This window comes from Plecotus auritus, assembly GCF_963455305.1.
Source record: "Plecotus auritus genome assembly, chromosome: 2".
In the NCBI taxonomy this organism is placed as follows: domain Eukaryota; kingdom Metazoa; phylum Chordata; class Mammalia; order Chiroptera; family Vespertilionidae; genus Plecotus; species Plecotus auritus.
The window spans coordinates 26,582,595-26,608,780 of record NC_137771.1 but is presented as its reverse complement, the minus strand read 5'-3'; the positions used below and the strand labels follow the sequence as shown (position 1 = coordinate 26,608,780).

Sequence of the window (26,186 nt, the reverse complement as noted above, 5' to 3'; positions counted from 1 at the left end):
TCAGTGGCAGCCGCAGGCCTGGACCACCATGTTGCGGTGTTTGCGCAGGATGACGTTGTTGCTGCTGTCATAGTAGAGCACGGAGGTGGCGCTCAGCTTGGTGGGCGCGCAGCACGCCTTGGGCACGGCGTCTGGCTTCATCAGGTGCACCTGGCAGGGAGGGGGCGGCAGGCAGAGTGTGAGCACTGGGGCCTTCTCCAGGACCCGCCCAGCGCCTGGCCTCCCGACCCTCCCTCCTCCAGCCATAGCCAGGGCAGGTGTGATGTGAAAATCTGCTCTCCTTGACCCCTTCCCTGCCCTGGGCCCTTAGGGCACAGCCTGGGCACCTGTCAGCTCCCTGCCACACCCACTCCCCTCAGACCTGAGGGCCCTGCTGGTCCCCAGCACACAATGCACCTGGTGGCAGGTCCCTATGCCTGAGGCCCCTGCAGCACCTCCCCCCAAGGCCCCCTCCACTCTTCCCTCTTCTTGGCTTCTTTAAAAAAAATGTTTTTATTGATTTCAAAGAGGAAGGGAGAGGGAGAGAGATAGGCACATCAATGATGAGAGAGAATCATTGATCAGCTGCCTCCTGCACGTCCCCTACTGGGGATCGATCCCTCCACCGAGGCACGTGCCCTGACCAAGAATCAAACTGTGACCTCCTGGTTCATGGGTCGACGCTCAACCTCTGAGCCACACTGACCGGGCTTCTCTGGGCTTCTGCAATGACCCTGATCATGCCTTGTCCACGCCCTTGTTTGTGGCCTGTCTCCCCTCCTGGCTGATCCCAAGAGTGTTCATGGAGCAACTGGATAAAGGCTCGGATTCTAGGTTCACCCCTGGGGGTTCAACACCGCCATTTCTCAAAGCACTGTTCACCCTCCTAACAGCTTCTCAGGCGAGTCTGACTCTGGGAGATGAAGGAACAGCGCACACAGGCCACGGGCGCTGGGGTAGGACTCAGACCAGGTGCGGTGAGCCCGCTCCCTCTGCCTGAACCGCTCCCCCACCAAGAAAGAGCCTGACTGTGGAGCTATTTCGGCCTCCACACAAATATTTATCCTGCGACTTGGCAGGATGAGCTGAGTTAGCACTGGACTCCAGGTCAGGGCCCCACACCGACGGGCCCCCAGCTCTGGGGCAGGAGAGGAAGGACACCGACTTCCATCCGTGGGTGTTGGGGCCGCTCCGAGGGCCCAGGAGCGGGTGAAGCCCAGCCCTACACTGAGCCAGCCTGCCAGGAGGACTGTCAGCCGGCACTGGGCTGACTTGGGGCCCAGAGCCTCTCTGCAGCCACTGGGGAAGCCGAGGCCTCTGCAGGGATGTCAGCCAGACTGGACAGGGGGCCACTGCTCCCCAACTTCCCAGCCTCCACATGAGGTGTCTGAGCTTGGCATTCAAAGGCCCACGTGAAAGGAACCAGGCAACACCGCCCGGTGTGCCGGCCGTGGGCTCTAAGTGGGGGAAGCCGGGAGGGCCTTTCCTGACTTGGGACCCGGGAGAGAAGTCGGGCCCCTCAGGGATGCGGCCTTTCTGAGAGGAGAGCCCTGCGCACAAGGGCTATGGGTGACTCTCCGACTCTCCGTGAAGGGGTGGTGAGCACACACGCCTGTCTCTTACCCCGTGTGCACGTGTCACTTGAGGTTGAACAATCCCGTGCACATGGGCACACGTGTTCAGAGTGCACAGGCACCCAAGTGGGATGCATGTCTGTTCTCTGTGTGCATGTGACCAGGACACATACCTGCAGGTCCCCACGTGCATGTGTGCACACATGTGTGTGTGTGTGAGAGTGTGTGTGTATGTGTGAGTGTGTGTGTGTGTGAGTGTGTTTGTGAGTGTGTGTGTGTGTGTGTGAGTGTGTGCACCAGCAGTGAGTCTGCAGACGCAGGCTGGCCACACAGGGACCAGCACCTGCACAGGTGTGGGAGTTGAACGACACGTGTACTCACTCGGCCGAGGTTCCACGTGAGAACCTCCGAGAGACCGAGCAGGCGCCCCCACTCCCCTCCAGGCTGCCCGAGCCCCTCTCCTCAGCGCACCCTCCCCGGGGCCGGGCAGCACAGGCTGGGTACTGACCAGGGACTGCACGATGGCGTGGTTGGTGGCGTTCATGCAGGAGTCCAGCGGGAAAGAGCACTCCCCCTCACAGTAATAGGCTGAGTAGCCTTGGGGGGCGATGACCCAATCCTGGGTGGGGAATGGAAGAAGGTGAGTCCCACCATGTGGCCCCTCCCACTAGCACCTGTCACAGGAGGATTCAGGGCTGCCCCTCACCCTCCCTCCCTCAGCCTCAGGGACCTGTCACTCACCCTCAGCCCCTCCTGAGCAGCACCCCCCCCCCCCGAAGCCTGGCATCCACCCCAAGACCCTCAGTGGACAGGGCTGGGACAACCTCTGTGGTCCTGAGGGGGGGGGGGGGCCTGCTGCCCCGCCCCCACGCCCCCCGCAGCTGCTGTCGCTGTGAAGGCACAGAGGCTCGGCCAGCCTGGCCTCGGGTCCCTTTGTAGCCCTGACACCTTATGGCTCAGGAGGCAGGTTGTCTCCATTTTCACAGTTTTTACCAAAAAGCACCTTTTCACCATGAAAGTAACACATTCTCCTTTTAGAACACTGGGGAAACTCAGAAGAAAATCATATGTGAAAAAAAACAAAAAACCCAAGTCTACCCCCTCCTGGAGACACACGTGACCTTCAGGCGGGGTCGTCATTTAAGAGAGAAGGGAGAGTGGACATTACCAGCCAGCCGAGGTCCTGGAAGCTGACATAGAGCTCGTGCCGACGGCACACCTGCCGACCGTGGGAGCCGTGGGCGCCATCTGCGGGGACAGACGGTGCAGGGTCTTTCCTGGGGCCCTGCTCTGTCCGCCCCCACGGGCTCCCGGGGCGGGGATGCCCTCACGGGCATGTTTGTGGGTTAAGTGAATGATGGAAACTAAGCCACTGGGTCCCACAAAGCCCGTCCCTGCAGCTCTGCTGGTGTCGGGCCAACTCAAGAGCCTTCGACGGCTCCCAGTGGCTCCAGAGGAAGCCCTGCTCCGCCCAGCCTCCCGACTTCAGCCTGCGGGCCTCCTGATGCTCAATAAACAGCCCAGGGGACCTTTCTGCCACCAGGCGGTGGCATCTCCTCCCTCCCTCCTGAGGCACCTCCTGCCCTCACCCCACCCGTCCTGCCACACCCTTCACAGGTCAAGTGGCTCATGTGGAGGCCAAACAAGGGGCTGACTCCCATGAAAGAAACAAAGGCACATGGTCGGGTGAGGCCCGTACCCCCCGATTCCGAGGGTCTCGCCCGGTGGGGAGACCTTCGCCTAAACAATTGTGCATCCCGAAGGGTGCCTGGGAGAGAGCCGCGGGCACAGGGGCGGTGCTGCCCGGAGGAAGGGCACCTGATTCTGACGGAGGCTCAGGGCGGGCCCGGTGAGCCGGGGGAGGCCCAGAAGGGACCTGCGGTGGCAGGGAGGCCTGAGAGACAGAGCATGGCCGGTCCACAGGGGGCATGGGGCCAGGGAGGGTGTCAGGAGGGTGGCTGGAGGGTGACCACTGGCTTGACCCCTTGTGAGGGCCAGAAGGCTCTGCCACCACCACTGGTCCTCGGCCTACAGCCTCGGGCCCCGCGCCTGGGCCTCACCAAAGATCCCCGGGAGCTTGTTGGGCTGCGGCAGCTCGTTGGTCTTCTTCAGCAGCCGCCTCCTCAGGGGCCTCACCGCCCGAGGGGCCCGGATGGGGCTGGGGCTCGCCCTGAAAAACGTGACCATGAAAGGCTGTTTGGAGCGCGGTGCCCGTCGCCCCAGCAGACCGGCCAGGCCAGGATCCACGCTGTGCCCTGAGACAGAGAGAGGAGAGAGGCAGTCACTGAGGACAGGGGCTCTGCACGTGGGCACAGCAGCAGCTCTGCCAGGGCCTGGGCGGGCCCAGGAGCATGAAGGCTGAGGACCTGAGGCGGCCACTGGGCCGGCTTCCCTCATCCGAAGACCGGAGTCCAGGTCCAGCCCCAGCCCCAGCCCCGGGCAGCGGGTCTGAGGAGACCGTGGGAGGAGGCCTCCGAACCCAGGGTCAGCATTAGTGATGTCACAGAGCCACACGGCGGCCTCCCACCTCCGTCTGAGGACTCCCAGGCCTGAGGTCTCCCTTCCCGCATCCTCCCAGGGATGTTCCTGGGCACTGATGACACCGGCTGATTGGCGCAGCTGCCAGGGCGTGGCCGGTGCTCACCCGGCCCGAGAGCAGGGCCCTCCCTGTTTCCTGACGCCACAGACAGGCGGGCTCAGGGGGCGGAGACACTGGACCACAGTCCCAGAGCCCGGCTTTAGCCCAGGCCGGTCTGATTCCGGAGCCCAAGTTCCTGTCCACAGGCCGGCTTGTGGTTGGGAGAAAGGACGGCTGCGGGCAGGGACATGACTGGGCCTCCGCCCTCGGAATGGCGAGGTCTAGGAACACGGATTTTACCCACAGCCTCGAAGACTGAGGCCGCTGTGAAAAACGCTCATCAGCCCTGCCATGTCCACTCCACCAAGGAACCCCCCCTCTTCCTGGGCCTCTTCCTAGTCCCGCGTGACCTCACGATGCTTTCACCGTCGCAGCAATGTAACAACTGTAGGGAGCCTTTTGAGGAAAAATGTCACTCATACACCATAATTCACTCAGAGATTAGCTTATCGCTAGACGCTTAGGTTACTTCCTGGCTTTTGTTATGAAGAAGAGAATGAGATAGAACCTCTCCATTTTCTTTTCCTGTGGAATGTTAGCAGGAGTGTGAGTACCAAGTCCTTTTTGTTTCTCAAACACAGTGACCACCATTCCACTTCCGTGTGCATTCCCCTCAATGTTGCAACACGGACACACACATACATGCACACCCATGTCTGTACATAAACACACATGCATGCATTTACATATACAGTGTGCAGATGCACACATACATAGGTATATACACTTGTGCTATTAGCAGGTCTAACATGACCCTCCACTAGACACACAGGCCAAGGACACTGCCTGCCCCACCCACACTCCTGCTCAAAGGTCAGCTCTTAAACAGCTGTGCTTCAGACCTGTGTCCATGGGCCTTAGTGAATTGAACACCTAATGAATCCTAAGACCAACCTTTGACCTATGACGTCACGGCCACAAAACAATGCTCTGGGCTCATCAGAGGCTCCACGCAGGACTGAACCTGCTAAGACAGGGGGTTGAAGCTGCCGGTGCTGTTGCTGGAAGGAGCCCAGACAGAAGCCATTTGGGAGAGTTTGGGTCAGGGCAAGTTGCAGTCAGGAGGACGCAGGAGAACCACGAGGACACAGGCCACAAGACTCAGGAAAGCTCTGCGAGCAGAGGGGACAGGCCAGTGAGGCCAGGACAAGGCGGCCACGGAGCCACGAGCAGATGGGCGCCCGTCATCTGGTGGCACTGGAGTGGAGCTCCACGGCCTGGCTGACTCGGGGACGCCTGGGGCCCAGCAGCCCTCCAGCCTGTGTGTGCCGCTGCCTGGTTCCTGTTCCCTGGACAGCCCTGCCCCCTGGGGCCCGAAGGACATGCCCTGGGGCTGTGCTCACTGTTTGCTTTTCTTTGTGCAACTGTCTGTTCGAGGATCTCATTGGGGTGTCCTGGGTGCAGGGAGAAGGACATAGATCAACTAGGCAACGCCACTGAGGCAGCACGTCATGGAGGCAGCCTGTGGGGGCAGGGGAGCCTGACGGAGGATCCGGAAGCAGCTGATCCTAGTTCCCGTTTCACAGAAGCAGAAACTAAGGCCCAGTGAGAGCACCTGTTCAAGGTCCCAAGCAAGCTGCCACCAGCCAGGACAACCCTACCCACCCCAGCACACCCCGCAGAGGCAGGTCTGGGGGCAGAGGGGCCGGACAAGGGGACTGACCCCAGTTTTTCAGACGGCCTAACCTGGGAGGCCTGGGGATGGACCCCCCGGCCCTCCTTCCAGAGCCCAGAGCTCCCCTCCCATCCATCTTGAGCAGGGCTCCCTGCCTTCTCCTGGCTGTCTTCCTGGTGGGCCCCTCGGCTGCCCAGCTCTGACAGGCCGCTGTCCAGAAAGGTGGAGATGGGTGCTTAGGAGCCTCTGGGGCCCAGGTACCGCCTCTAGACCTGACCTTGTGAGGTGCTGGCAGGCATGCTGTCCCCTTTGCAGTCGATGGGGTGTGCGTGGCCATGCCTGGAGCTGTGGGCCACGCAGGATGGAAGACGCTGCTCCTCTGAGCCAGGTGGGCCCCAGGGGACCTCTAGCCTCATCCATTTCTGAGTCTGCCCCGTCAGAGCCCAGATGCCTTGGCAGCTCACCTGCCCTACCCTGTCCTAATTCATGTGCCTCCCCAACTGTGCCAGGCCAAGCCTCTCCCCCAGGCTTCCTTCTGCAGCCCCTGCTCCACCTCAGCCTGAAGTCATGGATGTGACCCTGGTGCCACGGTGAAGGTCACTCGGGATGCCTGGTCGAAACCTTGGAGGAAATCCCAGCTGTGGACCTGGTCTGCTTTTGTCCCTTAGGTCAGTGGTCGGCAAACCAGCTCGCGAGCCACATGCGGCTCTTTGGCCCCTTGAGTGTGGCTCTTCCACAAAATACCATGGCCTGGGCGAGTCTATTTTGAAGAAGTGGCATTAGAAGAAATTTAAGTTTAAAAAATTTGGCTGTCAAAAGAAATTTCCATCGTACTGCTGATATTTGGCTCTGTTGACTAATGAGTTTGCCGACCACTGCCTTAGGTGAGTGACTTCATCGCGTGAGGATGGGAAACTCAGTCCTTTTCCTCCTTTCTACTGCTTAACAGCCTGTAACTTGTTGGCCCCTGGGAACCTTGGCCTGTTCCACACTGCTGCTGGGACGTTCCCGACGCCCAGGGCACATCTGCCCAGAAGCCCCCAAAGTAGACATCTGTCTACTCCATCCCACCCACCCCATCTGGCCATGGTCCCTGGCCTCTTCCCCCCACACCCACAGGCTGTGCCCTCAGTGAGCACTGCCTTCCACCTCTCCATCCCAGGACCTGTCCCTTCCTGGGGATGAGGCCCCTACCAGGCCTCCCTGAAAGGCCTTCCTTGACCAGCTGGAACTTCCTGCTCTTACCCAGGGGCTCATGTTGGTTGTGCGCTGTGCAGCGCCAACACAGCCAAGAGTTCGGCGAGCCTGAGGGCGGGCCGGCGAAAGATGAAGAAAAGACAAAGAGAATAAGCTGGGTCTAGGTGGATCTTCTGCGAGTGACTGAGACCACAGAACAGATCCAGACTGCAAGCTGATGCTTTATTTTATAGTCAGAGGTAAACAAGGTAATTTACAATGCTCTTGTAAGTTTCACTTGTTTTGGCAGCACTTGCTGCACCTCCCACAGCCCATTAGCTACCCAGGAAAGATCTAGGGAGCAGTCACAAGATCAAGCTTAATTATGCTAAGAGGGCTGTGCCCTCTAAGCTGGGACTTGTTTGCGGTTTTGCCAGCAGGTCAGTCCCAGGCTTAACCCTGTAACCGCTCCCTACAGTGCGCCCCCTAGAGCCATGGTTAGGAAGTGCAAGCTCCACATGTGGCGGGGAGAGGGGAGGCTTAAAGCCTCCGCCAGATTCCCCCCTTGTCCCCCGAAACACACACATACAAACTCACTTTTTTCCCGAAACACAGACATACAAACTCACTTTTTTCTATGTCTTTGAGACTAAGGAGTCAGGATGAAATACCTCAAGCCCCTCTTGGATTACAAGAGAATATTAACAAGGGGCCTGTTCAGGCTCCACAACAGAGAGGGAGGACAGAGTGTCTGTTCAGGACACAGGAGCACCATGAGTCAAGGTGAGAAAACCCATCTGAGTCCATCCGTTACGTTTCTAGAACTCCTCCTATCATAAGCCACAGCCCTTGGCATCACACAGGTGGACTATTTATGGAGGAAACCCCGGTGGCACCAACAGCCTCTCCCCTTCAGCACTCATGACCAGGTCACTTCCCACCATAGTGGTCTTCCTTTCCTTCTGGAGACATCCACTTAGCTACGACGAGGAGGCGTGTGGGGAAGAGGAGGTGAGGCTACGGGAAACTAAATTTAGCAACAAAATGGAAGGCCCCAGCAGGAAAGTCAGAAGGGCCAAAGGAGAAAATCTTTCATTTAGACAGCATGTCTTCCTGTCACAAACTGACATTTTTTTGGGGGGGGTGGGGGTGGGGGGTTGTAATGCCCTAGCCCAGTGGTCGGCAAACTCATTAGTCAAAAGAGCCAAATAGCAACAGTACAACGATTGAAATTTCTTTTGAGAGCCAAGTTTTTTAAACTTAAACTTCTTCTAACGCCACTTCTTCAAAATAGAGTCTCCCAGGCTGTGGTATTTTGTGGAAGAGCCACACTCAAGGGCCCAAAGAGCCGCATGTGGCTCGCGAGCCGCAGTTTGCTGACCACTACCCTAGCCAGTTTATAAATTGAGTTATTATTACTGTTATTATTATTATTTCAATCCTCACCTGAGGATGTATTTTTATGGATTTTAGAGAGAGGAATGGAGGCAGAGAGAGAGAAACATCGATGTGAGAGAAACATCAATCACTTGCCTCCCATACGTGCCTGGGTCAGGGATCTAATCTGCAACCTGGGTGTGTGCCCTGACCAGGAATCAAACCCGCTACCCTTCCGTGCATGGGAAGACGCTCCAACCAACGGAGCCACAGCAGCAGGGCTGACGTTGACACTTGTGTATTTCCATGGGACTAGTAAAGTGGCGCCTTTGCCATCCTCTGGGTGGTTGCTCCCTCCCTCGACATTTCCCCACGTTCATGAGGGAAGAAACCTTCCTGTGGGGTCACCTCCAGCTGCACAGCTTTCATGGAGAATCACAGTGAAGAGGCATCTGAGTCCCGCACGCCCGCAGCAGCGCTTTCTGAGGGCCACAGAGCACATGGATGAACGTCTGCTTTCCTTCTGTTTTGTTTAAGTCACTTCCCTCTTGAGAGAACAGTCTTTCTGGTGGTAGAAAGCCTGAGGTGCCAGGAGAACACGGGTCAGTCTGCTTGTGAAATGGACGCATGTGATCCCGGACTTCCTCTTCCTCTGGATGAGACCCTGAGGTTAGAGTGAAAGACAAGCCTCTGAGCAAGGGCTCCTCCCAGGTGGGCTGTCAGCTGCTGCAGGGCCGGGCCTGGGGTGAGAGGGCAAGGCGCTCCCCGAGCTCTTTCTGATGTCCTCACGTGAGGCCTTCCCAGAGCTCAACCCGCGTCAGTCCTTCCTCCTGTGCACGTCCCACGGCCTTTTCCATGAGGACGGCGTCCACGCACCGCTTCCCAGGCGGGGGTATCGAGAATTTCTCCAAGGTTTTGGGTTGTTGGCCTTGGTGCAGTGTTCCATGGTGAGCACTACTCCGGTCTTGATCCTGGACACCAAGTCCACCGCACCTCCCACTCCCTGCACCTTCTTTCCGGGGTCATCCAGGCAGCCGGGTCACCATACTTGGAAACCTGCATGGTCCTAGCACAGTTAGGTGGATGTGTCCCCCTCGGATCATAGCAGATGAGTCATCGCTGGAGAAAAAACAGCTCCTGGGAAGAATGATGGCGGTTTGCTTGCCAGCACTGATGAGATCTGCATCCACCTCCTCCTAATGGACATGGACCCACGCCTGGGACTCCATCTTCACTGTGAAGGTGAACAGCTATAATGGGACAGATGTAGTTGCTGGCCAGAACAGGGGTTCCTATGTCCACATTGGCATACATGCCATCCTCACATTCCAGATCTTCCCGCTTGATGATTTGAGCTGTTACATCACCTGAAGACTTTTCCATCTTTCTCTTTCCGATGGTTAACCACTCAACTCTTTTCTCAGACTTTCCCCCTGCACCATGTGATCTACATGAATGTCTTCTGGGGCAAATGAGCCCACACCCATCATTTCTTCACCCTCCACCACGGAGGGTCCGGCAGCTCTACACGCGGGCAGGTTGAACTTCCTGGCGCTCCCCCTGGAGATAGCCTTCCACCCTTTCACCGAAGCAACATCCGCGGTGATGGCCGCTCCAAAGGACAGTGCTGCCCGTGAAGCGCCTCCCCTCTCTGGGCTGACTCATGATGGCCACTGTCCTCGTGGTCGTACCTGATGGGGACGCCTCCTTCCTGAACCAGAGTCCCACTGGCCCTGGGCGTGTCGAAGGCGGTACCCCAGCCCCGCCTGCATGGATGCGCTCGGCCAAAGGGCTCTGGGGTCACCTCCAGCTCCAGCTCACCCGCCAAGAAGTGGAGCTCATAGAGTGCGTTCTGGCCCACGCAGGAGCAGACCACGTGACGCGGGTCATCTGCTTGGCTGCCAGTAAAGGCCCAGCCCGAAGAGGTCCACACCCACGTTGCTGCTGATCATAGTCAAATGCTCCACTGGGGTCTGAGCAGCGCCCCTAATTTCTCCGGAATCACACAGAGCCCAAAGCCCCACCCGTGATTTTCACCCCATCAGAGATGTCCTTCACAGCCTCCACGGATCCCTGAGAACTTGGCGTGGGCACAAGCGCTGATGGTGAGGCCGCACAGGCAGCCCTTGGCCCGTGAGGACCCTGAGCAGCCGGTGGGGACACAGCCCCTGAGCACTGCGGCCAGGAGCCTGCAGGAATGGGCCCTGCCAGGACAGGCAGCGGCTGGCCATGTGCGCCCCAGGCCACACATCAGAGCAGGGAGGCTCCGGGCTGGGGACACGCCAGCCTGCTGGTGCCGCCACTCCGCCCAGCCTCCCTCTCTGACCCAAGGCGCCACGCCTCCCAACCCCCCCTCTTCACCCCCAAAGGTGGACAGCCGCAGGGCCTGGCCTGGGACTAGCTCCGGGGCCCACGAAGGTCCCCAGGGGCGCCCCTCAGGGGAAGACTCAGTCGCAGGTCCCTTCCGGGCTCCATCGCTGAACTCCTTTCCCAGGTGCCGGCGCAGTTTCAAGGCTCTAAACCCACTTTTATATCTCACTGGTTCCCTAACCTGTGTCCCAGCATGCACCGCTCCTGGAACGACATTTTTATGGACCTCAGCCAGGGCGATCAGTGATATCAGGGCCAGAGAGAACTCTTCACCCCCCACCTCAAACCTGCCCCTCTTCTATTTCCCCAGCTCAGGGAAGGAAAAAGGATATATTTTAAAAATCCACTGGCACACAGAGAACAGACTGATGGTTGCCAGACGGGAGGGGAATTGGGGGCTGGGGGCTGGGTGAAAGGGGAGGGATTAAGAAGTGCAGATTGGTAGTTACAGGCCTGACTGGGTGGCTCTGCTGGTTAGAGCACTGTCCCCATAGGCCAAGGTTTCCCTCCCATCAGTCAGGGCACATAGAAGAGGCAACCAATTAATGCATAAATAAGGGAAACAACACACTGATGTCTCTGTCTCTCTCCCTCTCTCTAAAATCAGTCAATAAAAAAAATTAAGCCAGTGGATAAAGCGTTGGCCTGCGGACTGAAAGGTCCCGGGTTCGATTCCAGTCAAGGGCATGTACCTTGGTTGCGGGCACATCCTCAGTGGGAGGTGTGAAGGAGGCAGCTGATCGATGTTTCTCTCTCATCGATGTTTCTAGCTCTCTATCCCTCTCCCTTCCTCTCTGTGAAATATCAATAAAATATATTTTTTTAAAAAAATTAAAATTGGTAGTTACAACATAGTCATGGGATGTAAAGTACAGCATAGGAAATACAGTTAATACTATTGCAATAACGAGGTATGGTGTCAGGTGGGTACTGGAAATATCTGGGGAAGACTGTAAAGTATATGATTGTCTAACCACTATGCTGTCCACCTGAGATTAATAGAAAATAATATGGAATGTAAACTGTAATTTTTTAAAAAATCCAATGGCTCCATCCACTTTATTCCCAACCCCTCTACCCACTTGTCTCCGTTTCTGCTGCTACCAGCCCTCCCCCAGCTCTCACCTGGACACTGGCTGCCGGGGCCTCTCTGGCTTCCCTTCACTCTTGCCCCCACAGCTCACACATCTCGCTGAAGTCAGGGGTGCTCACTTTATGCATACAATAAATAAAGCTTTTACTTTACAATAATTGAGATGTACAAAAAATTGCAAAGGTACTTATACAGAGAATTCCCCTATACCCAGACGCAGTGTCCCCTGGGAAATGTTAAATTTCAATTACTATGGTACATTTGTCACAACTAATGAGCCAATATTGATACCTTCTTACCTAAACAGCATGATTTATTCAGATTTCACTTATTCCGCTTTCCCCAAGGTCCTTTTTCTCTCCAGGATCCCATCCAGGATCCCACAGGGCACTGAGCCATTACAACTCCTCAGGCACCGCTGGGCTGTGGCAATTCTCAGGCTGCCCTTGTTTTTGATGACCTTGCCAGTTCAGGCATTCTGCAGGCTGCCCTCAATACGGGTTTGTCTGATGTTTTTCTCATGGCGACACTGGGGTCATGGGTTTGGGGAGAAGACCCCGGAGGATAAGAGCCCTCCCATCCCCTCCCATCCAGGGTACACGAGAGCCCAATGAGTTTCCATAGGAACCTTGATGGCCTGGCTGAGGTGGTGCTGGTCAGCTTTTCCCACCGTCCAGTTACCTCCCCTCCCCCGACACACTGTCCTCAGGGAAGCCAGTCACTACGGGCTGCCCACACTAAGGGATGGGAGTGATGCCACACCTCCTGGAGGGATCTTCTATGGAAAGCTAAATCAGACCCTGCCGTCCTCCACCGCTGTTACATTCAAGCAGCTCCCTAAAAACTCCACCCCTTATGCTGGTTTCCCCTAACTCAGAATGCCCGCTGCCTGCCTCTCTCAGCCCCTCTCCTTCCAACCTCTCCTTGACCCCTCTGCTCCCGGCATGCGGTCCCTTGATGTAGTCACACACGCGATCTGGGGTGCACCTTCGGGCTTTCTATGCCCACTGCCTGGGATGAAGGAGGCTCCGCCCCTAAACACCTGGTGGATGAAAGAATACCTGAATCCTCCTCCCACAGGTGAAAAAACGAAGGCTTGGAGGGTAAGTCACCTGCCGAGGTCTCAGTTAGAAAGCTGCAGAGCTGGGATGCAACCCGGACCCCTCTGATCAGAGCCCGCGGAGAAGGTTCGCTGCCTGAGCCGTCCTTACCGTCCTCTGTTTCCATGTAGAGGCGGAGTCCCAGGCCCTTGCTGCGGTTCAACAACCAGTGGTCACTGGCTGCTGTCACGTCCAGCACCAGCCAGCCCTCGTCCTCAGCTCGGAGCGTCTGAAGATCCAAAAAGAACAAGTCAGACTCCCTGTGGATACGAAAGAACAATTAACCGAAGCCGGCACAGCTGCCTTCGTGTTTCCTGTGCCCACCTGGGGACCGCTCCTGGGGCGTCGACCCTCCTGGCCCTGAGCTGGGCGCCTCACTGCCTTATCTCACTGTGTCTACCTAGAAAGGTGCTGCTGCCCCCGTGGGCAGATGGGGAAACTGAGGCTTGGGAGCTCAGTGACCCGTCCAAGTCCCACAGCCAGGACAGCAGGAAGGGGATTGAAGCCGGGTGCCAGGCCCTTGGTCCAAGCATCCTTCCTCTCAGAGGGGGTGCTCCCAGGAAGCCCGTCTGTCCCCCCAGGGCTGGGCCGGACACACACACAGAGTTTGACGGGAGGCGGGGTGTGGGCAGGCACCTGTTGGCCCGCTCTCTGACCACCTCGAACATGCTGATGTGGAGGGTCCTGTTGAGCAGGTGGGTGCTGGGCAGCTTGTAAATCCGGAACTCGGCAGCTGTGACCGCCTCCCCCGCCGGGATCTGGGTCAGGTCAAAGCGGAACTCCTTCCAGTGGGGCTCCTGGTGGCCCAGGGAGCGGTCGAGCTCCACTGCAAGACAAAGCGGGCTGTTCGCTCCTGGCTCTGGGCTCGGGCTCCTGGGTGGCAGGGCCCGTGGGAACCAGGGGCCTGGACAGCCTGGGAGAGGCATTTCCTCCCTGGGGAATGGGCCTGCCCACAGGCTCTGCCCCCAGTGCTGAAGCACCCGGAGCCCTGGAGTGAGGTGCCCAGCACAGCACCTGATGCACAGTGGGGCCAACAAGGGCAGCTTCCATTTCTGGCCCCCAAGCCTCCAACCCAGCAGGTCCGGCCCAGCCCCTTTCTGTCTCTGGGCCCACAAATGAGGCAGAGAGGACAGACCCCTCCTCTGGAGATGGACTTCAGACCCAAGGAGAAGAGGCCGAGTGGCGGCGGAGACATGACTGAGTGCACTTCAGAGTCCACCCAGGTGTGTGGATGGGACGTGGGACGGTGAGCGCTCACAGCTGACATTGGAGCTGGGCCTTGAGGGGTGACAGTGCATTCACCCCGAGGTCACGGGACAAGAATGCTGCAGAGGAAGGGACCACTGTGAGCAAAGGCCTGGAGCTGAGAGCTGACAGCACAGCCAGGGAGACAACAGCCATAAAACACAGCGAAGGGCGCAAGCGTGGCAGGGTCCTCTTGGAGCAAGGTGAAGGAGGAGGGAGGGCCAGAGGGAGAGATGGAAAGGAACAAGATGCAAGGTGGGAGTGACAGCTCCTGGGAGGCCCAGTCAGTGCTGGGGAGTCGGAGGTCCCGAGGTGTGGTGGGATCTGAGCGGGCTTCCTGGAGGTGGTGACATCTGAACTGACCTCAAAGGATGGGATGACAACATCTTGGCAGGTGGGGAGGTGGCAGGGAGGGCTGTCTAGGCAGAGGGGACATTGAATGCACAGGCTGAGTGGGCCAGGGCCACCCACAGATCAGAGGACTGTGAGTCTGGTGGTGGCCTGAGGAGAGTTGGAGTTCCGGCCTAGGAGCATGGCCGTGCCTCTGGCCAGTGGGGGGCCAGGGCTCCGGGGCAGCAGGGAGCAGGGTGTGGTGTGGAAGCTGTGCGTGGAGGTGGGGTGAAGCATGGGCTGGAGGGGGACCGGAGGTGGCTCCGTTGCGGGACCTGGTCCAATACTTTGGGCAAGAGGCCGCTTGTGCCGAATTAATCCCACATTGCCCAGCGGCCGGAAATGCCCAGGACAGTATATTTAGGGCCGTCTCACTTTAGCCTTCTGTCACTTTCAAACACTGAAAATCTGTGTTTCCGGAAAGCAGGGGCGGGAGCCGCCCAGCACCTTCCCCCAAACCCAACACTGAGATTTTAATTACATGTCTGTGAGTCTTTTTAAAAAGTCTCTCTCTGGCTACTGGGCTCAGTGACCACAGGTCACCAGGCTGGTGGCAGAGGCGGATGTGGGGAGCACGTCCTGTCCTCGTGGTGGGAACCTGGTCCAGCGATGGCCGGGCAAACAGCTGTGCTGGGTGGGGCCAGCAGACACACGTGTTTGGGCAGGAGATGAGTGTTTCATTCCCAGACCGAGAGGAGAGGAAAGAGAATGTCCATCGTCAGACAGGAAGCTGGACACACAGCAAGTGCCCACGGGAGCCAGGCCGTTTCAGAGACACCGGTGGCACCGGGGTCGTCCCGCACAGGCAGAGAGCGTGGAGGGCAGGGTCCTCCGCAGACACACGCACACGCACGACTTTGGTGACAATTCCCGCGCATTCAGGGACCACACAGCCCATGTCCATTACGTGGCTGTGTAAGAATCCAGGTCCGCGGGATGGAATAGGCCCAGGCTGTTGGCTGTCACAGGGTGTGGCACAGAGAGTGAAGGCGTGTCGTTCCTTCACACCCTTCATCGGACCCTCTCCAAGCATCGCTATGTGCATCTATCCCCAGGCAGTGGGGACTGACGGGGGCGGGGGGGGGGGGGCGGTCACTGGGACTCTCTGTCCCCAGGCAGTGGGGACTGACGGGGGCGGGGGGGGGGGGCGGTCACTGGGACTCTCTATCCCCAGGCAGTGGGGACTGACGGGGGCGGGGGGGGGGGGGGGGCGGTCACAGGGACTCTCTGTCTGCAGGCCTGAGGCTGATTTCCATGTTGGATCCGGGGACTGAGGGAACCAGCCGCAAACCTGCCAGCTCCAAATGGGCACCAAGCCGTGCGGCCTCCCTCCCGTGCTGGGTCAGGAGCACCTTGTTCACCTGAACGGACGCTCGTTCCAAACGTCCGGCCTGTGTTTTGATAAACCACCGGTAGCTTCAGCACAGGAAACTGCCCCCTGGCTGCTCCCGGCAAGCCCCGGAAGATGGTAAACTTTTAGGAAAAGAATGCTTTTCATCAGAAACCGATAAAACTTTCTGGGATCTAGCATTACACCAGACATTACTGTAACTGGCCAAAGGGCGTGCCCCGTCTCTTTGCTGGAACTCTGTGGATGTAGAGTTTTTCTGAGGTTGCTTCTCTGGGTTGGGGAAGATATTTCTCCTCAGAAGCTGAGTGAAGAACAGTATTTGATGGGTCCTGGAGTTTCCCCTGGGGTGGTTCCTGGGAGGCTGCCCTGCACTGAGAAGTGCAGATGTGTGGCCTGTAGCTGGAGCTTCTGGTCCCAGCCTCCCAGTACTTTCCCTGTGTGGGCTCAGTCTCCTCACCTGGGAAGTGGGGGTATGAGGAGCCTCTCCTCGCAGGGCTGTGAAGAGCTTTGTGAAGGGCAGGGATGGTGAGATAGGAGCCATGGCCCTTCCCCAGGCTTCAGGGACAGGTGCTGGCCTGTCATTTCTGAACTTAATTATCAAAGGGACAACATCCTGCCAGCACCATCAGGAGCTTCATGTGTGAGACACGAGAGCCACGGGGTAGAAAACAGAGCCATTCGATTTCCGTTTCTGAATAAAAGTACGAAAGAAAGATTACAGAACATCAAATGCATCCATTCGGCTTGAAGGCATTTGGATGGCTGCCAGGTGCCTCTTTTCACCGGGCCGGCCTTGTCAAGGCATCTGGTCCCCAGGGCCTCAGGATCCATCTGAAAAATGTCCACTTGACACCACGTCAGATGAAACTGTAAAAAGCCATGTTTGCTACTATAGCCGGTTCTCGGTGATGGTCCAGCAAGTACTTCTAACACATTATTCAAGAGTATTCCCTTTCCAGTATCTCTTCATGCGCAGCCTCCACCTTCCCCACCACCAGGGTCTGGAGTCTCCCAAAGATGCCCAGGCACAGGGATGTAGCCCCTCAGCAATGCCCTGGGGCCATCGCCCCAATTCTGGCTCGGGCACAAAGCAGAAACAGACCCTTTCTTCATGCAAGTGCTGAAGATTCCTTATCATCAAGCTCAAAGGACAGAGATCACCACACACACTCTGCTCCCACATTTCCACTCATGGAGAGGGAACCCAGGCGTTCTCACCCCTGTGTGGGCTCCTTCCACGGCAGGGGACTGCCCCCCCTTGTTGGACTTGGCCTGTGGCTGCTCCCCACCCTGCTGCTATTGTTTGATGATCCTCAGAGGGAATTTATGGGAAAAGCCAAGGTCTGTACAACGTGATTTCTCGGGCTTTCCCGGTATAAAATTTTGCTACTGGTTGTGGGGTTGGGAAATTCATTTCAGGGCCCCTGGCAAGTTCAGACGGGCTGGGCAGGGGGCTGGAGGTGCTCCCTGCCTGGCCTCTGCTCTGGATCCCGGCCATCTGAGGTATGTCCTGCCAGGAGTCCTCTTTTCGTGGTGGCACGGGTGGGGGATGGGAACCACTGGTGTTTGGAGCAAGGTTTCTGGGTAGTAAATTATTTCTCCCATCTGCAAAATCTGGGGGGCACATAATTTCCCCTCTGGGCACGTGACAGATGACTTCTGACTATGCCGCCTTCTCAATGACTGGAGGCTTTCTAAGAGCACTCGCTCTTTCCTGGTCACATCCAGGAATATTCATTCATTCATTCGTTCGACACATTTGAAAGCAGTGCTTACTGAATGCAAACCGCTAGGCCTGGGGAAACTGCAGACAAGCTGGACCAGCCTGCCGCCGGCGAGTGTGTGGCGCGGGGAAGTCAGGGAGCAAACAAGAAAGTAAACAGACATGATCACTGTGTGTGATGAGCGCCGTCAAGGACACGGGCGGCACTGGGGACAGTGCGGAGTGGGGGTGTGGGACTCACTCTACGTTGTAATAGTTTTAGATTATTTACGTTCAGAGAAAAGTTGTTGGAAGAAGAGTACACAGACTTCCTATATGCTCTCTGCCCAGCTTCCCCTGATGATAACATCTTACATAAGCAAACCATAGTATAATTATCAAAACCAGGAAATCGATATTGGTACAATACCATTAACTAAATATTGACTTTTCTTGCATTTTACCAGTTTTCCCACTAATGTGCCTTTTCTGTTCCAGGATCCAATATAGGATCCCACATCACATTTAATTGTTTTGTCCTTTGTCACAACGGCTGTCTTTCCTTGTCTTCCATGACCTTGACCCTTCGGAGGAGCACTGGTCAGTTACTTTGTTGCATGTCCCTCCATGTGAGTCTATCTGGTGCTTTCTTATTAGATACAGTTGAAATGATGGATTTTGGAGAAGAATGCCACAGAAGTGATGTCTCCTTCCAAGCACATCAAATTGTAGAATAAAGTAAACAATATGTTAATGTGGTTAGGACTGAGTTATTCAGTGAAAAAGAAATAGAAATACAAAATTGAAGATGTAAGTAAAACCATCCTAGCAGGTTTGGCTCAGGGGATAGAGCGTCCGCCTGTGGACTGAAGAGTTCCGGGTTCGATTCTGATCAAGAGCACATGCCTGGGGTTGCAGGCTAGCTCGATCCCCAGTTGGGGGCATGCAGGAGGCAGCCGATCAATTATTCTTGATTTTCATCATTAATGTTTCTATCTCTCTCTCCCTCTCCCTTCCTCTCTGAAATCAATAAAACTATATTTTAAAAAAGATATACGTGAAACCAAAAAGCCTAAATTTGAATTGGAAATATTAGTTTGAGGTCATGATCTTTTTTCCTCATAGAAAACACATATTCCCTAGCTTTGCCTACTGGAAACGATGTCCACGCAGGGGCAGCGGGAGCCTCACGCCCAGAGTGCAGTCTCAGGGACCCACTTCACCACATGGCGCGGGGCTTTGGGAGGGTCGCCGGTTTCCCACCCAGGGCAGGAAATGCATGCGCAGAGCCTGGAACATCTCGTACCAGAAAGCAAGAAGCTCTCAGAAACTCCTAGGAGAGGTAAAAGTACTCAGAAGCCAACTTGACGAGGCTTCGTAATGGTCAAAATGGGACAATTTGAGTATCAAAGAGAATAACACCTGCAACACTGTGATTATCTATTAGTTCACCATCGCCCTCATCATTAAGCATTTTGCTTTGGACCCGATTTCTCATCCTTGGCACTGTCGACCTTTTGGGCCAGATCCCTGCTGTGGGACTGCCTTGAGTACGGTGGGAGATTAGCAGCATCCCCAGCGTCTGCCCACAGTTGCCTTCTCCTCCCGAGTTCTAACAAGCAAAAACGTCTCTGGATAGTGCCAAGCATCTGGGAGTTGAGAACCTCTGCTAGGAATCAGTTCATCATCCCAAATCCTGGTAAACGAGGGGGAAAATAGTTAAGTTTGGAGGGGGGAAGGGACCGGTCATATAAAGAGGTGGAAGAGGCCCTGGCCGTGTGGCTCAGTTGGTGAGCATCATCCCATCCACCACAAAGGCCCACTTGTTAAGCCCCCGTCTTCCAGGGGCCCAGAGGGGATCCCCACAAAGGCTCCTGGTCCCCAGGACAGTGGCTCAGGGCCCCGCACCCCAGCTGTGGGCTAGGGCACTGCTGCTGGTCTGGGAGAGGCTTCCTGTCACGGTGTCTCCATCAGAGGCCACGCACGTGTTTCACTTTCCTGTGGGACTTGCTGGCCCCGAGGCCGAGGGCAGGCCCCCCCAGGGTCCTGGAGGAGGACAGGCTGGGCCTATCTGGCTGGTCCTATCGGTAATGGAGGCCAATGGGCCCACTTCAGACCCGGGTCCCCTCGGCCGGTGCAGGCCCATAGGGGAGCTGAGGAACTGATCACCTATCGATTCTGCATCCTGAAGGGCAGAAATCTCAGCGCTGCCGACAGGAGGCCCAAGGTTTCATGGCTGCGGTATTTTTAGTCAGTTCTCATTACTGACTTTTTTCAGAGCTCTTTCCATAAATGGCTCTGCACACATAATTACCCATCCGGACCTCAGCCGGCTTCAGACCCCAAATTAAAGGGGACACCGCACACGCCACCACATCAAGCCTGCCAAGGCCAGAAATAGACCCAGGGAGATGTGAGCCAGGGGGAGGCGAGCCCTCCGGTTCAGACTGGGGAGAGCACGGAACTGTGGGCGTTTTCCAGAAAGATGTGGTCTCGGGGACACATCCTCTCTCCTGTGGGGACCGTGTTCCCTGAGGAGGTGGCCGCCTGTGCCTCCACTCTGCGCTCACCCCGAAGCAGCCCCCGTCGGGAGGCAGGGGTGGGCACATTCTTTGGTCAGAGCTGCAAAAGCCTTCAGGGCAACCCTGCATAGATGGGGAAACTGAGGCCCAGAAGGGGCAGAGACTGGCCAGGGGTCGCATGTCAGGTAAGGGTCCTTCACGTGGACTCTCAGACTCGAGCTGATACAAAAGGAGTGGCCTAGGGTTCCTCTGGGCGGCAACACTGGGACAGGGGCCACCTGTCTTCAAGGTTCTTCCGTCAACGGGTGCCCTGAGATGCCTGCTGCAGCCACCCCGCTCCAAGCAGGACCCTGCAGGGACTCAGGATCCCAGGGGAGGACCCAGGACATGCTGCACCCATTGTCAGTTTCTGAAAAGACAGAGAGGGCTGGCCCTGCTCTCCCCACCGGCCAGGCCAGGCTCCTTCACCTGGTCCCAGCCCTGCCTCCCGCTGACTTCCTCCCCTTCATCTTTGCCCACAGAGACGGGTGCATGGCAGAGGGGGCCGGAGGGAACATGAAGAGTCAGATTTGGTCCCTGCTCTCAGGTGGTTCATGGTCTCCTGGGGAGGAGGATAAAGAGGGTAGACACACCCCTGAATCTACAGGGAGAAAGTGACTAACAACCAGAAAGCATGGGGGCTCTAACCACGGAAGGAGCCTGGCTCTTTGGGAGGAGTGGGGGGTGGGAAGAGTCAGGTTTATGGAAACCCCTGCCTACCCCCTTTAAAAACAGAAACGGAGGTGAGTGTAGTCTGTGCAGAGGGTATAACACGAGCAAAGGCACTGAAGTAGGATGTAATGTATCAACCAGCTCCCATCTATGAAGTTCCAACCATGAGACGGGCATCCAGCTGGCCTCACTGCACGTTTCGCTTAGTCCTACTCAACCCGGGAAGGTAGGCCTCCTGCACCTTAAAGGTGTCTTAAGAGTGAGGAAGGGAGGGTCGGAGACTCTAAAAGGAACCTGTGTAAAGTCTCACGGCTCCCAAGTGGCAGAGTTGGGATGAGTATCCTGTGGTTTGATATAGCCACGGAGGGATGAGTCCAAGGATGCTCAGAGCAGCTTTATTCATAACCCCAAACCAGAAACAAGCCAAATGTCCATCAATTAGAATAGATCCATGTGGTGTGGTCATGCAATACAATACAATTCTTTCATAAAAAATAACTATAGATATCACATCATGGATGAATCTCAACATTATGTTGAGTGAAAAACCACACACAAGACTATGCACCAAATGATTCCATTCACATGAACTTCAAATGAACAGGCCAAATGAACGTGTGGTGACAGAAATGACAAAGTGGCTGCCTGAAGGGACTGGCTGGTAGGACTCCCAGGGGCACTCATGTCATATGTGTCTGTGTGGTCTGAATTCTGTGTAATGAGCATGTGTTTTTTCTGTAAGCCCCCAAACAATAGACACTTTAAAAATAGGATTCTCACTTTACAACATGCATTCAGTCCAGAAAAGTTCAGAGGCCCTTACTGGACCCAATGATGGGCCAGGCCTCGGGGTGGGTGGAGAGGCAGCTTCTATGTAGGAGAAGAGCAGAGGATGTACAGGCAGGGAGACCACCTGCTGTGTGGCCTTGGGAAAATCAAGGACCGTCTCTGAGCCTCATCCTTCTCCTTCACAAACATATGACAGTATCTATGAGGGCAGTGAAGGAACAGATGTGGAGGTCTGGGCTGAGGTCATCCCTGGGTGTCATCTCACATGATCCCTGAGCAGCCCCTTACGGTGGGTACCGTGAGCATCTCCATTTTACAGAAGAGGAAACTGAGGCTCTGAGAGGTGGACTGGAAAGTCCAGATCACACTAAGAGTAGGCAGCATGCAAATTCTGTCTGGGTCCCAGGTCAGAACCCTGAGTCCAGTTCTGTCTACTCCCCCCTGCCCACGCCCTCCTGTGTCCAGATGGGGGTGTCACTGTCTAGACTTGACAGTCACCTCTGTGGCTCCTGTGTTTGTCATTTGTCTTTCCCACTACAAGGACAGGTCCACCAGGGCAGGGGCTTTGCTTTGTTCACTGTCATATCTCAGTAACTACAACTGTGCCTGGCACAGAGCAGGTGCCACATGACCATTTGCTCAGTGAATTAGTGAAAAAAAAAAAAAAATGAAAGAATTCCCTAGTGAAGAACCAAAGAAAGTGGCCTGGGGCTCATGGAGGTAAAGAGTCAGCCCTTCAAGGTCACAGGGCTGAGTAGGATCTGAGCCAGATCCCTCACTCCCAGCAAGCCCCGCCTTTCCCAAATACAACAGCCTCAGTTTGTCAACACCTCTGTCCTCTGTCGCCGGAGACCCAGGAAGAAATCGGTCTGGAGCAGGGAAGGGTCAGGACAAAAGTGAAGATGGCTCCATTGATTTCTGGTGGACTTCTGCCTGCAGTGCTGTTCCTGTCCGTTTCTCAATCTGGAAGAGGAGCACCTGTCACCACAATGACATGAGGTGGAGGATTCAGGAGGAGCAGAATTGGTCCTTCCTGCCTCTTTGCTCCTCAGGAAGGGCTGAGTTGATCTGAAATGGCTGAGGTGCAGCCAGTCACACATGTGCGCAGAGGGAATGGGGTCATGTTGCGAGAAGGTACCACCGACAGAGCCTCAGGGTCAGAGCTGGGAGACCCCTCGTTTTCCTGACACCATCACTATAGGCCAGACAGGAGCCCAGAGGCCCAGAGAAGAGAAGGAGCCTGACCCAGGAGGTGGAGGAATCCATGGCAGCCCCAACAGGACAAGGTGTTGCCTTCTCTCCCCTCACTGAGCCCAGGTGACACCAGAGACAGGCTCTGTCTTCCCAACGTAGGTATCGATTTGTCCCCAATTACTGTTTCCTGGCCATGGGAAGCCAAGATTCTACATGGATGAGATTGACAGACAGGCCAGGTAGGGCCACCAGCTCTGACCACAGCCCTGGCCTCTGAACACAGACACTGTCCATCATGACATGGGCTCCAGAAGTATCTGCTTGGACACAAGGCCTGGACCATGTGCTGGAGGCCTATGAGAAGTCCATGGCCACTGGGTCCCACAAACTGCCACTGATGGTCAGGGACCTGGCCGGCACCAGGCCTGGCTTCTCAGGAGCCAGATGAGGCCGATAGGAGAGGTGGAGCAGGAGGCAGAAGGTGTGGGAGCCGGGGCGTGGGAGCTGATAGCACAGCAACTCTGCTATTAGACTCCATATGGCTCAGGAGCCTGGGGCCTGGGCCTCCAAACAAGAAAAGAGTCCTGCTAGGTGTCTAATCCCCACATCAGTCTAGGTAATTACCAGTTAAAACCACTCTCACTGAGAGTTCTACTACTAGTGCAATTAGTATGTCAGAATAAAGAAGTCACTCTGACGGCTGGCTGGGCCCGCCCACAGCTGGGCTTCCACTGAACACGGACCAGCTTGTTGATCCCACAGGCTTAGATCTTATGAAACAAACAGAGATGGTGGAGGAAGAAGCTGGGGTTTGGAATCCTCAGCCTAGATGATGACATGGACATGCTGTGTGACCTGGGCTGGCCATTCAACCTCTCTGAGCCCATGAAATGAGGCTGGTAAAACAGCTTCGCATGGTGCTGCATGGATGAAACAAGGAGTTCTAGAACTATGGACGTTCCAATGCTAGTTTTTATTCTAAAAATTGGTGGAAACGCCTTTGCCTGGCTTTTAAAATCTGTTTCTGGGTTTCACATGTGTATAACACACATGGGGACGTTCCTGTCATATCTGAACCAGGACTGGGCAGTAGCTGGGAGGGACCAGAGTCAGTGGCGAGGCCCAGGTTCACCCTTAAAGAGGGGGCTGACTTTCTGCTCCTCCCAAGTATCAACCAATCACACCACAACTGTGAGGATGCACTGATCACTAGGGGTCCCTTGTATAAGGAGCGGCCTGAGGCTCAGAGAGGAGAGGGACTTGCCTAAGATCACACAGCAGAGTCAGGAGGGGAGCCAGGTCTTCCTGAGCTCAGGGCACTGCTTGATTCACAGCAGCAGCTCCCATTAGGGCTGTGCACGCCTTGACCCAGGGGATGCTGGCTGAAGCAGGACATGGGCTGGGCGGTGACTCACTCTGGTAGATGGCTCCCTTGGGGGCATTTTCCTGGTGACTCCATCCACAGCTCTTCTTGGTCCCAAGCCCTGGGTCAGCTTGTCCCAAGTACAGAGCTCCAGCCTCAGTTCCACATACTCTCTGTCCCTAGTCCCCGCCCTGCCCTCTAACCAGGAAGGCAGCATCCAGAACCAGTGACCCAAGTCCTGTGGCTGGCACTAGGCTCTCTGCAGAAGTTAACAGCTGCCTCCTACTGCTCATTGCCCCACCTCAGCCCACCACCAGCCCTCCTTGGCTGTCCCCTCTTCCCGCCCTCCTGCAGGAAGCAAATGGCTGAGGACCTCACAGTTCCTGCTGCTGCTCCATCCCCTGGGTTCCTCTGCCTGGACCACTCTGAAAGCTCCCTCCACCCTGAGAGCCTGGTGCCCTGACAGCAGAAATGCCCTTAAGGACTAGAAGTACCAACCTGGGCCTGCCCTGGCTGGGCCACGGAGAGGCCCTGCTATCCTGTGTGTGACAATGCCTCTCCCAGCCTCACTGTCCTCATCTGGGATGAATATCATGGCTGTTAACTGGGCTCTTGGGAGGACTGGGTGATGCTGTAGGTGGAGGGAGGCTGGTGGCCTTGGCAAGGGTCCTCTCCCTGCTCTCAGCCCCTCAGCTCTCCCCACTTTGAGCTGAGCTATAGTTCTTGGGTCCCCAGGTCCCATCTGGTGTCTTTCTGAGCCCAGGCCCCTGCCCATCACTGGTCACAGACAGGAGGCAGAGGGGACGTGGGACAAATATTCATGACTGTACATTAAGGAGAGTTTAGTAATGGAAAAGGATATTTCTGAGAACTTTAAGGGTAAATGGCTCCAGATTTGCTGCAGAGAGGAAAGCTGGGCTTTGCCTGGGAGAACAATGAGGGTCCAAGCTGCCCATGGGGCCATTCCACAGGCCTGGACACTCACTGCATGTGAAGCCCTGTCCCAGGCTCTGGACGTGGTGACAGGACCACAGACAGCCCCACTGAGCTGAGTCCACGCCTTCCCACCTGATTCTGACAGCCACAGCCCCGCCTACAGGCTGCTGAGAGGCTGCTGGGGACTCAGGACACTGGGCTCTCCTCTCCGCTCTGGTCATTTTGGTGATGTGACAGGCGGGCGTTCTACAGTGAACTTTGTCCCTCTCCTCACACTGCCCTATCTCAGTGACAGCATCACAGCCTGTTTACTCATCGTCTCCCCAGGACCAGACTGTCTTCCTGGCACTGCCCAGTCCACCTGACGTTACGTGATTCCTACCTTTGGGTGTGTTTGGAGGTGGATGACTGTACTTGCCCTGGGACTCGAATTCCTGCGTCTGCCCCGCCCGACCCACAGCTCACGGACCCGCCCACCTTAGACCTGGCCCCGCTGACCCGGGCAGCTCCCACTCCCCTGCGGGGCCCTGTCCTCCACACGGTCACTCCTGGTTCACCGCCGGGGCACCCACTGTCCAAGGTTGTGCACTGTCCCCTGCAGCCCGTGTTCCTGCCGAGGGGCCACCATGGGAGCGCGCGGACCCGGCTCGCTGTCCCGCACGCGCATCCTCGCGGAGGTCCGGCAGTCACCGCGGATCACCGACGCCCACGCGGAGCCCGCACTCACCCATGTTGACGAAGCTCATGACCAGGTCGGCGCGGCCCAGGCGCCGCTCGCGAGGGCCCCCGTCCTCGTCGTCGTCGCCGGCCATGGCGTGGTAGAGGTCCAGCATGAAGAGCGGCGCGGACGCGGGCAGCCGGGCGGCGGCGGGCGGTGCGCGGGGCCGGGGGCGCCCGGGCAGCCCGAGCACCGCCAGGATCTCGCGCTGCAGGTCGCGGCGCTCGCGCGGGCCCAGGCGGCGGGGCGGGCCGCCGGTTGGGGGGCGCGGGCCGGGGCCGCCGCCGCTCAGCGCGCACAGCGCCAGCCCCAGGAGCCACAGCGGCCCAGGGCGCGCGGCCAT

At 56.7% G+C, this 26,186-nt stretch overlaps 1 protein-coding gene and 1 pseudogene across 2 annotated transcripts; both read right to left on the bottom strand.

Moving 5' to 3' along the window:
- On the bottom strand, nt 1-26,186 carry LOC308240827 (bone morphogenetic protein 8B-like; the record flags this gene model as incomplete). Its single annotated transcript, XM_080654284.1, has 7 exons — nt 1-150; nt 2,062-2,172; nt 2,722-2,801; nt 3,614-3,808; nt 13,034-13,182; nt 13,559-13,748; nt 25,853-26,186. 7 exons carry the CDS (start codon nt 26,184-26,186, stop codon nt 1-3), a joined length of 1,209 nt encoding a protein of 402 aa, XP_080510410.1.
- LOC308242564 (succinyl-CoA:3-ketoacid coenzyme A transferase 2, mitochondrial-like) lies at nt 9,030-10,945 on the bottom strand (annotated as a pseudogene). The gene is made up of 2 exons: nt 10,911-10,945; nt 9,030-10,439 (listed from the first exon to the last, which is right to left on the bottom strand). The product of its transcript is annotated as a succinyl-CoA:3-ketoacid coenzyme A transferase 2, mitochondrial-like (transcript).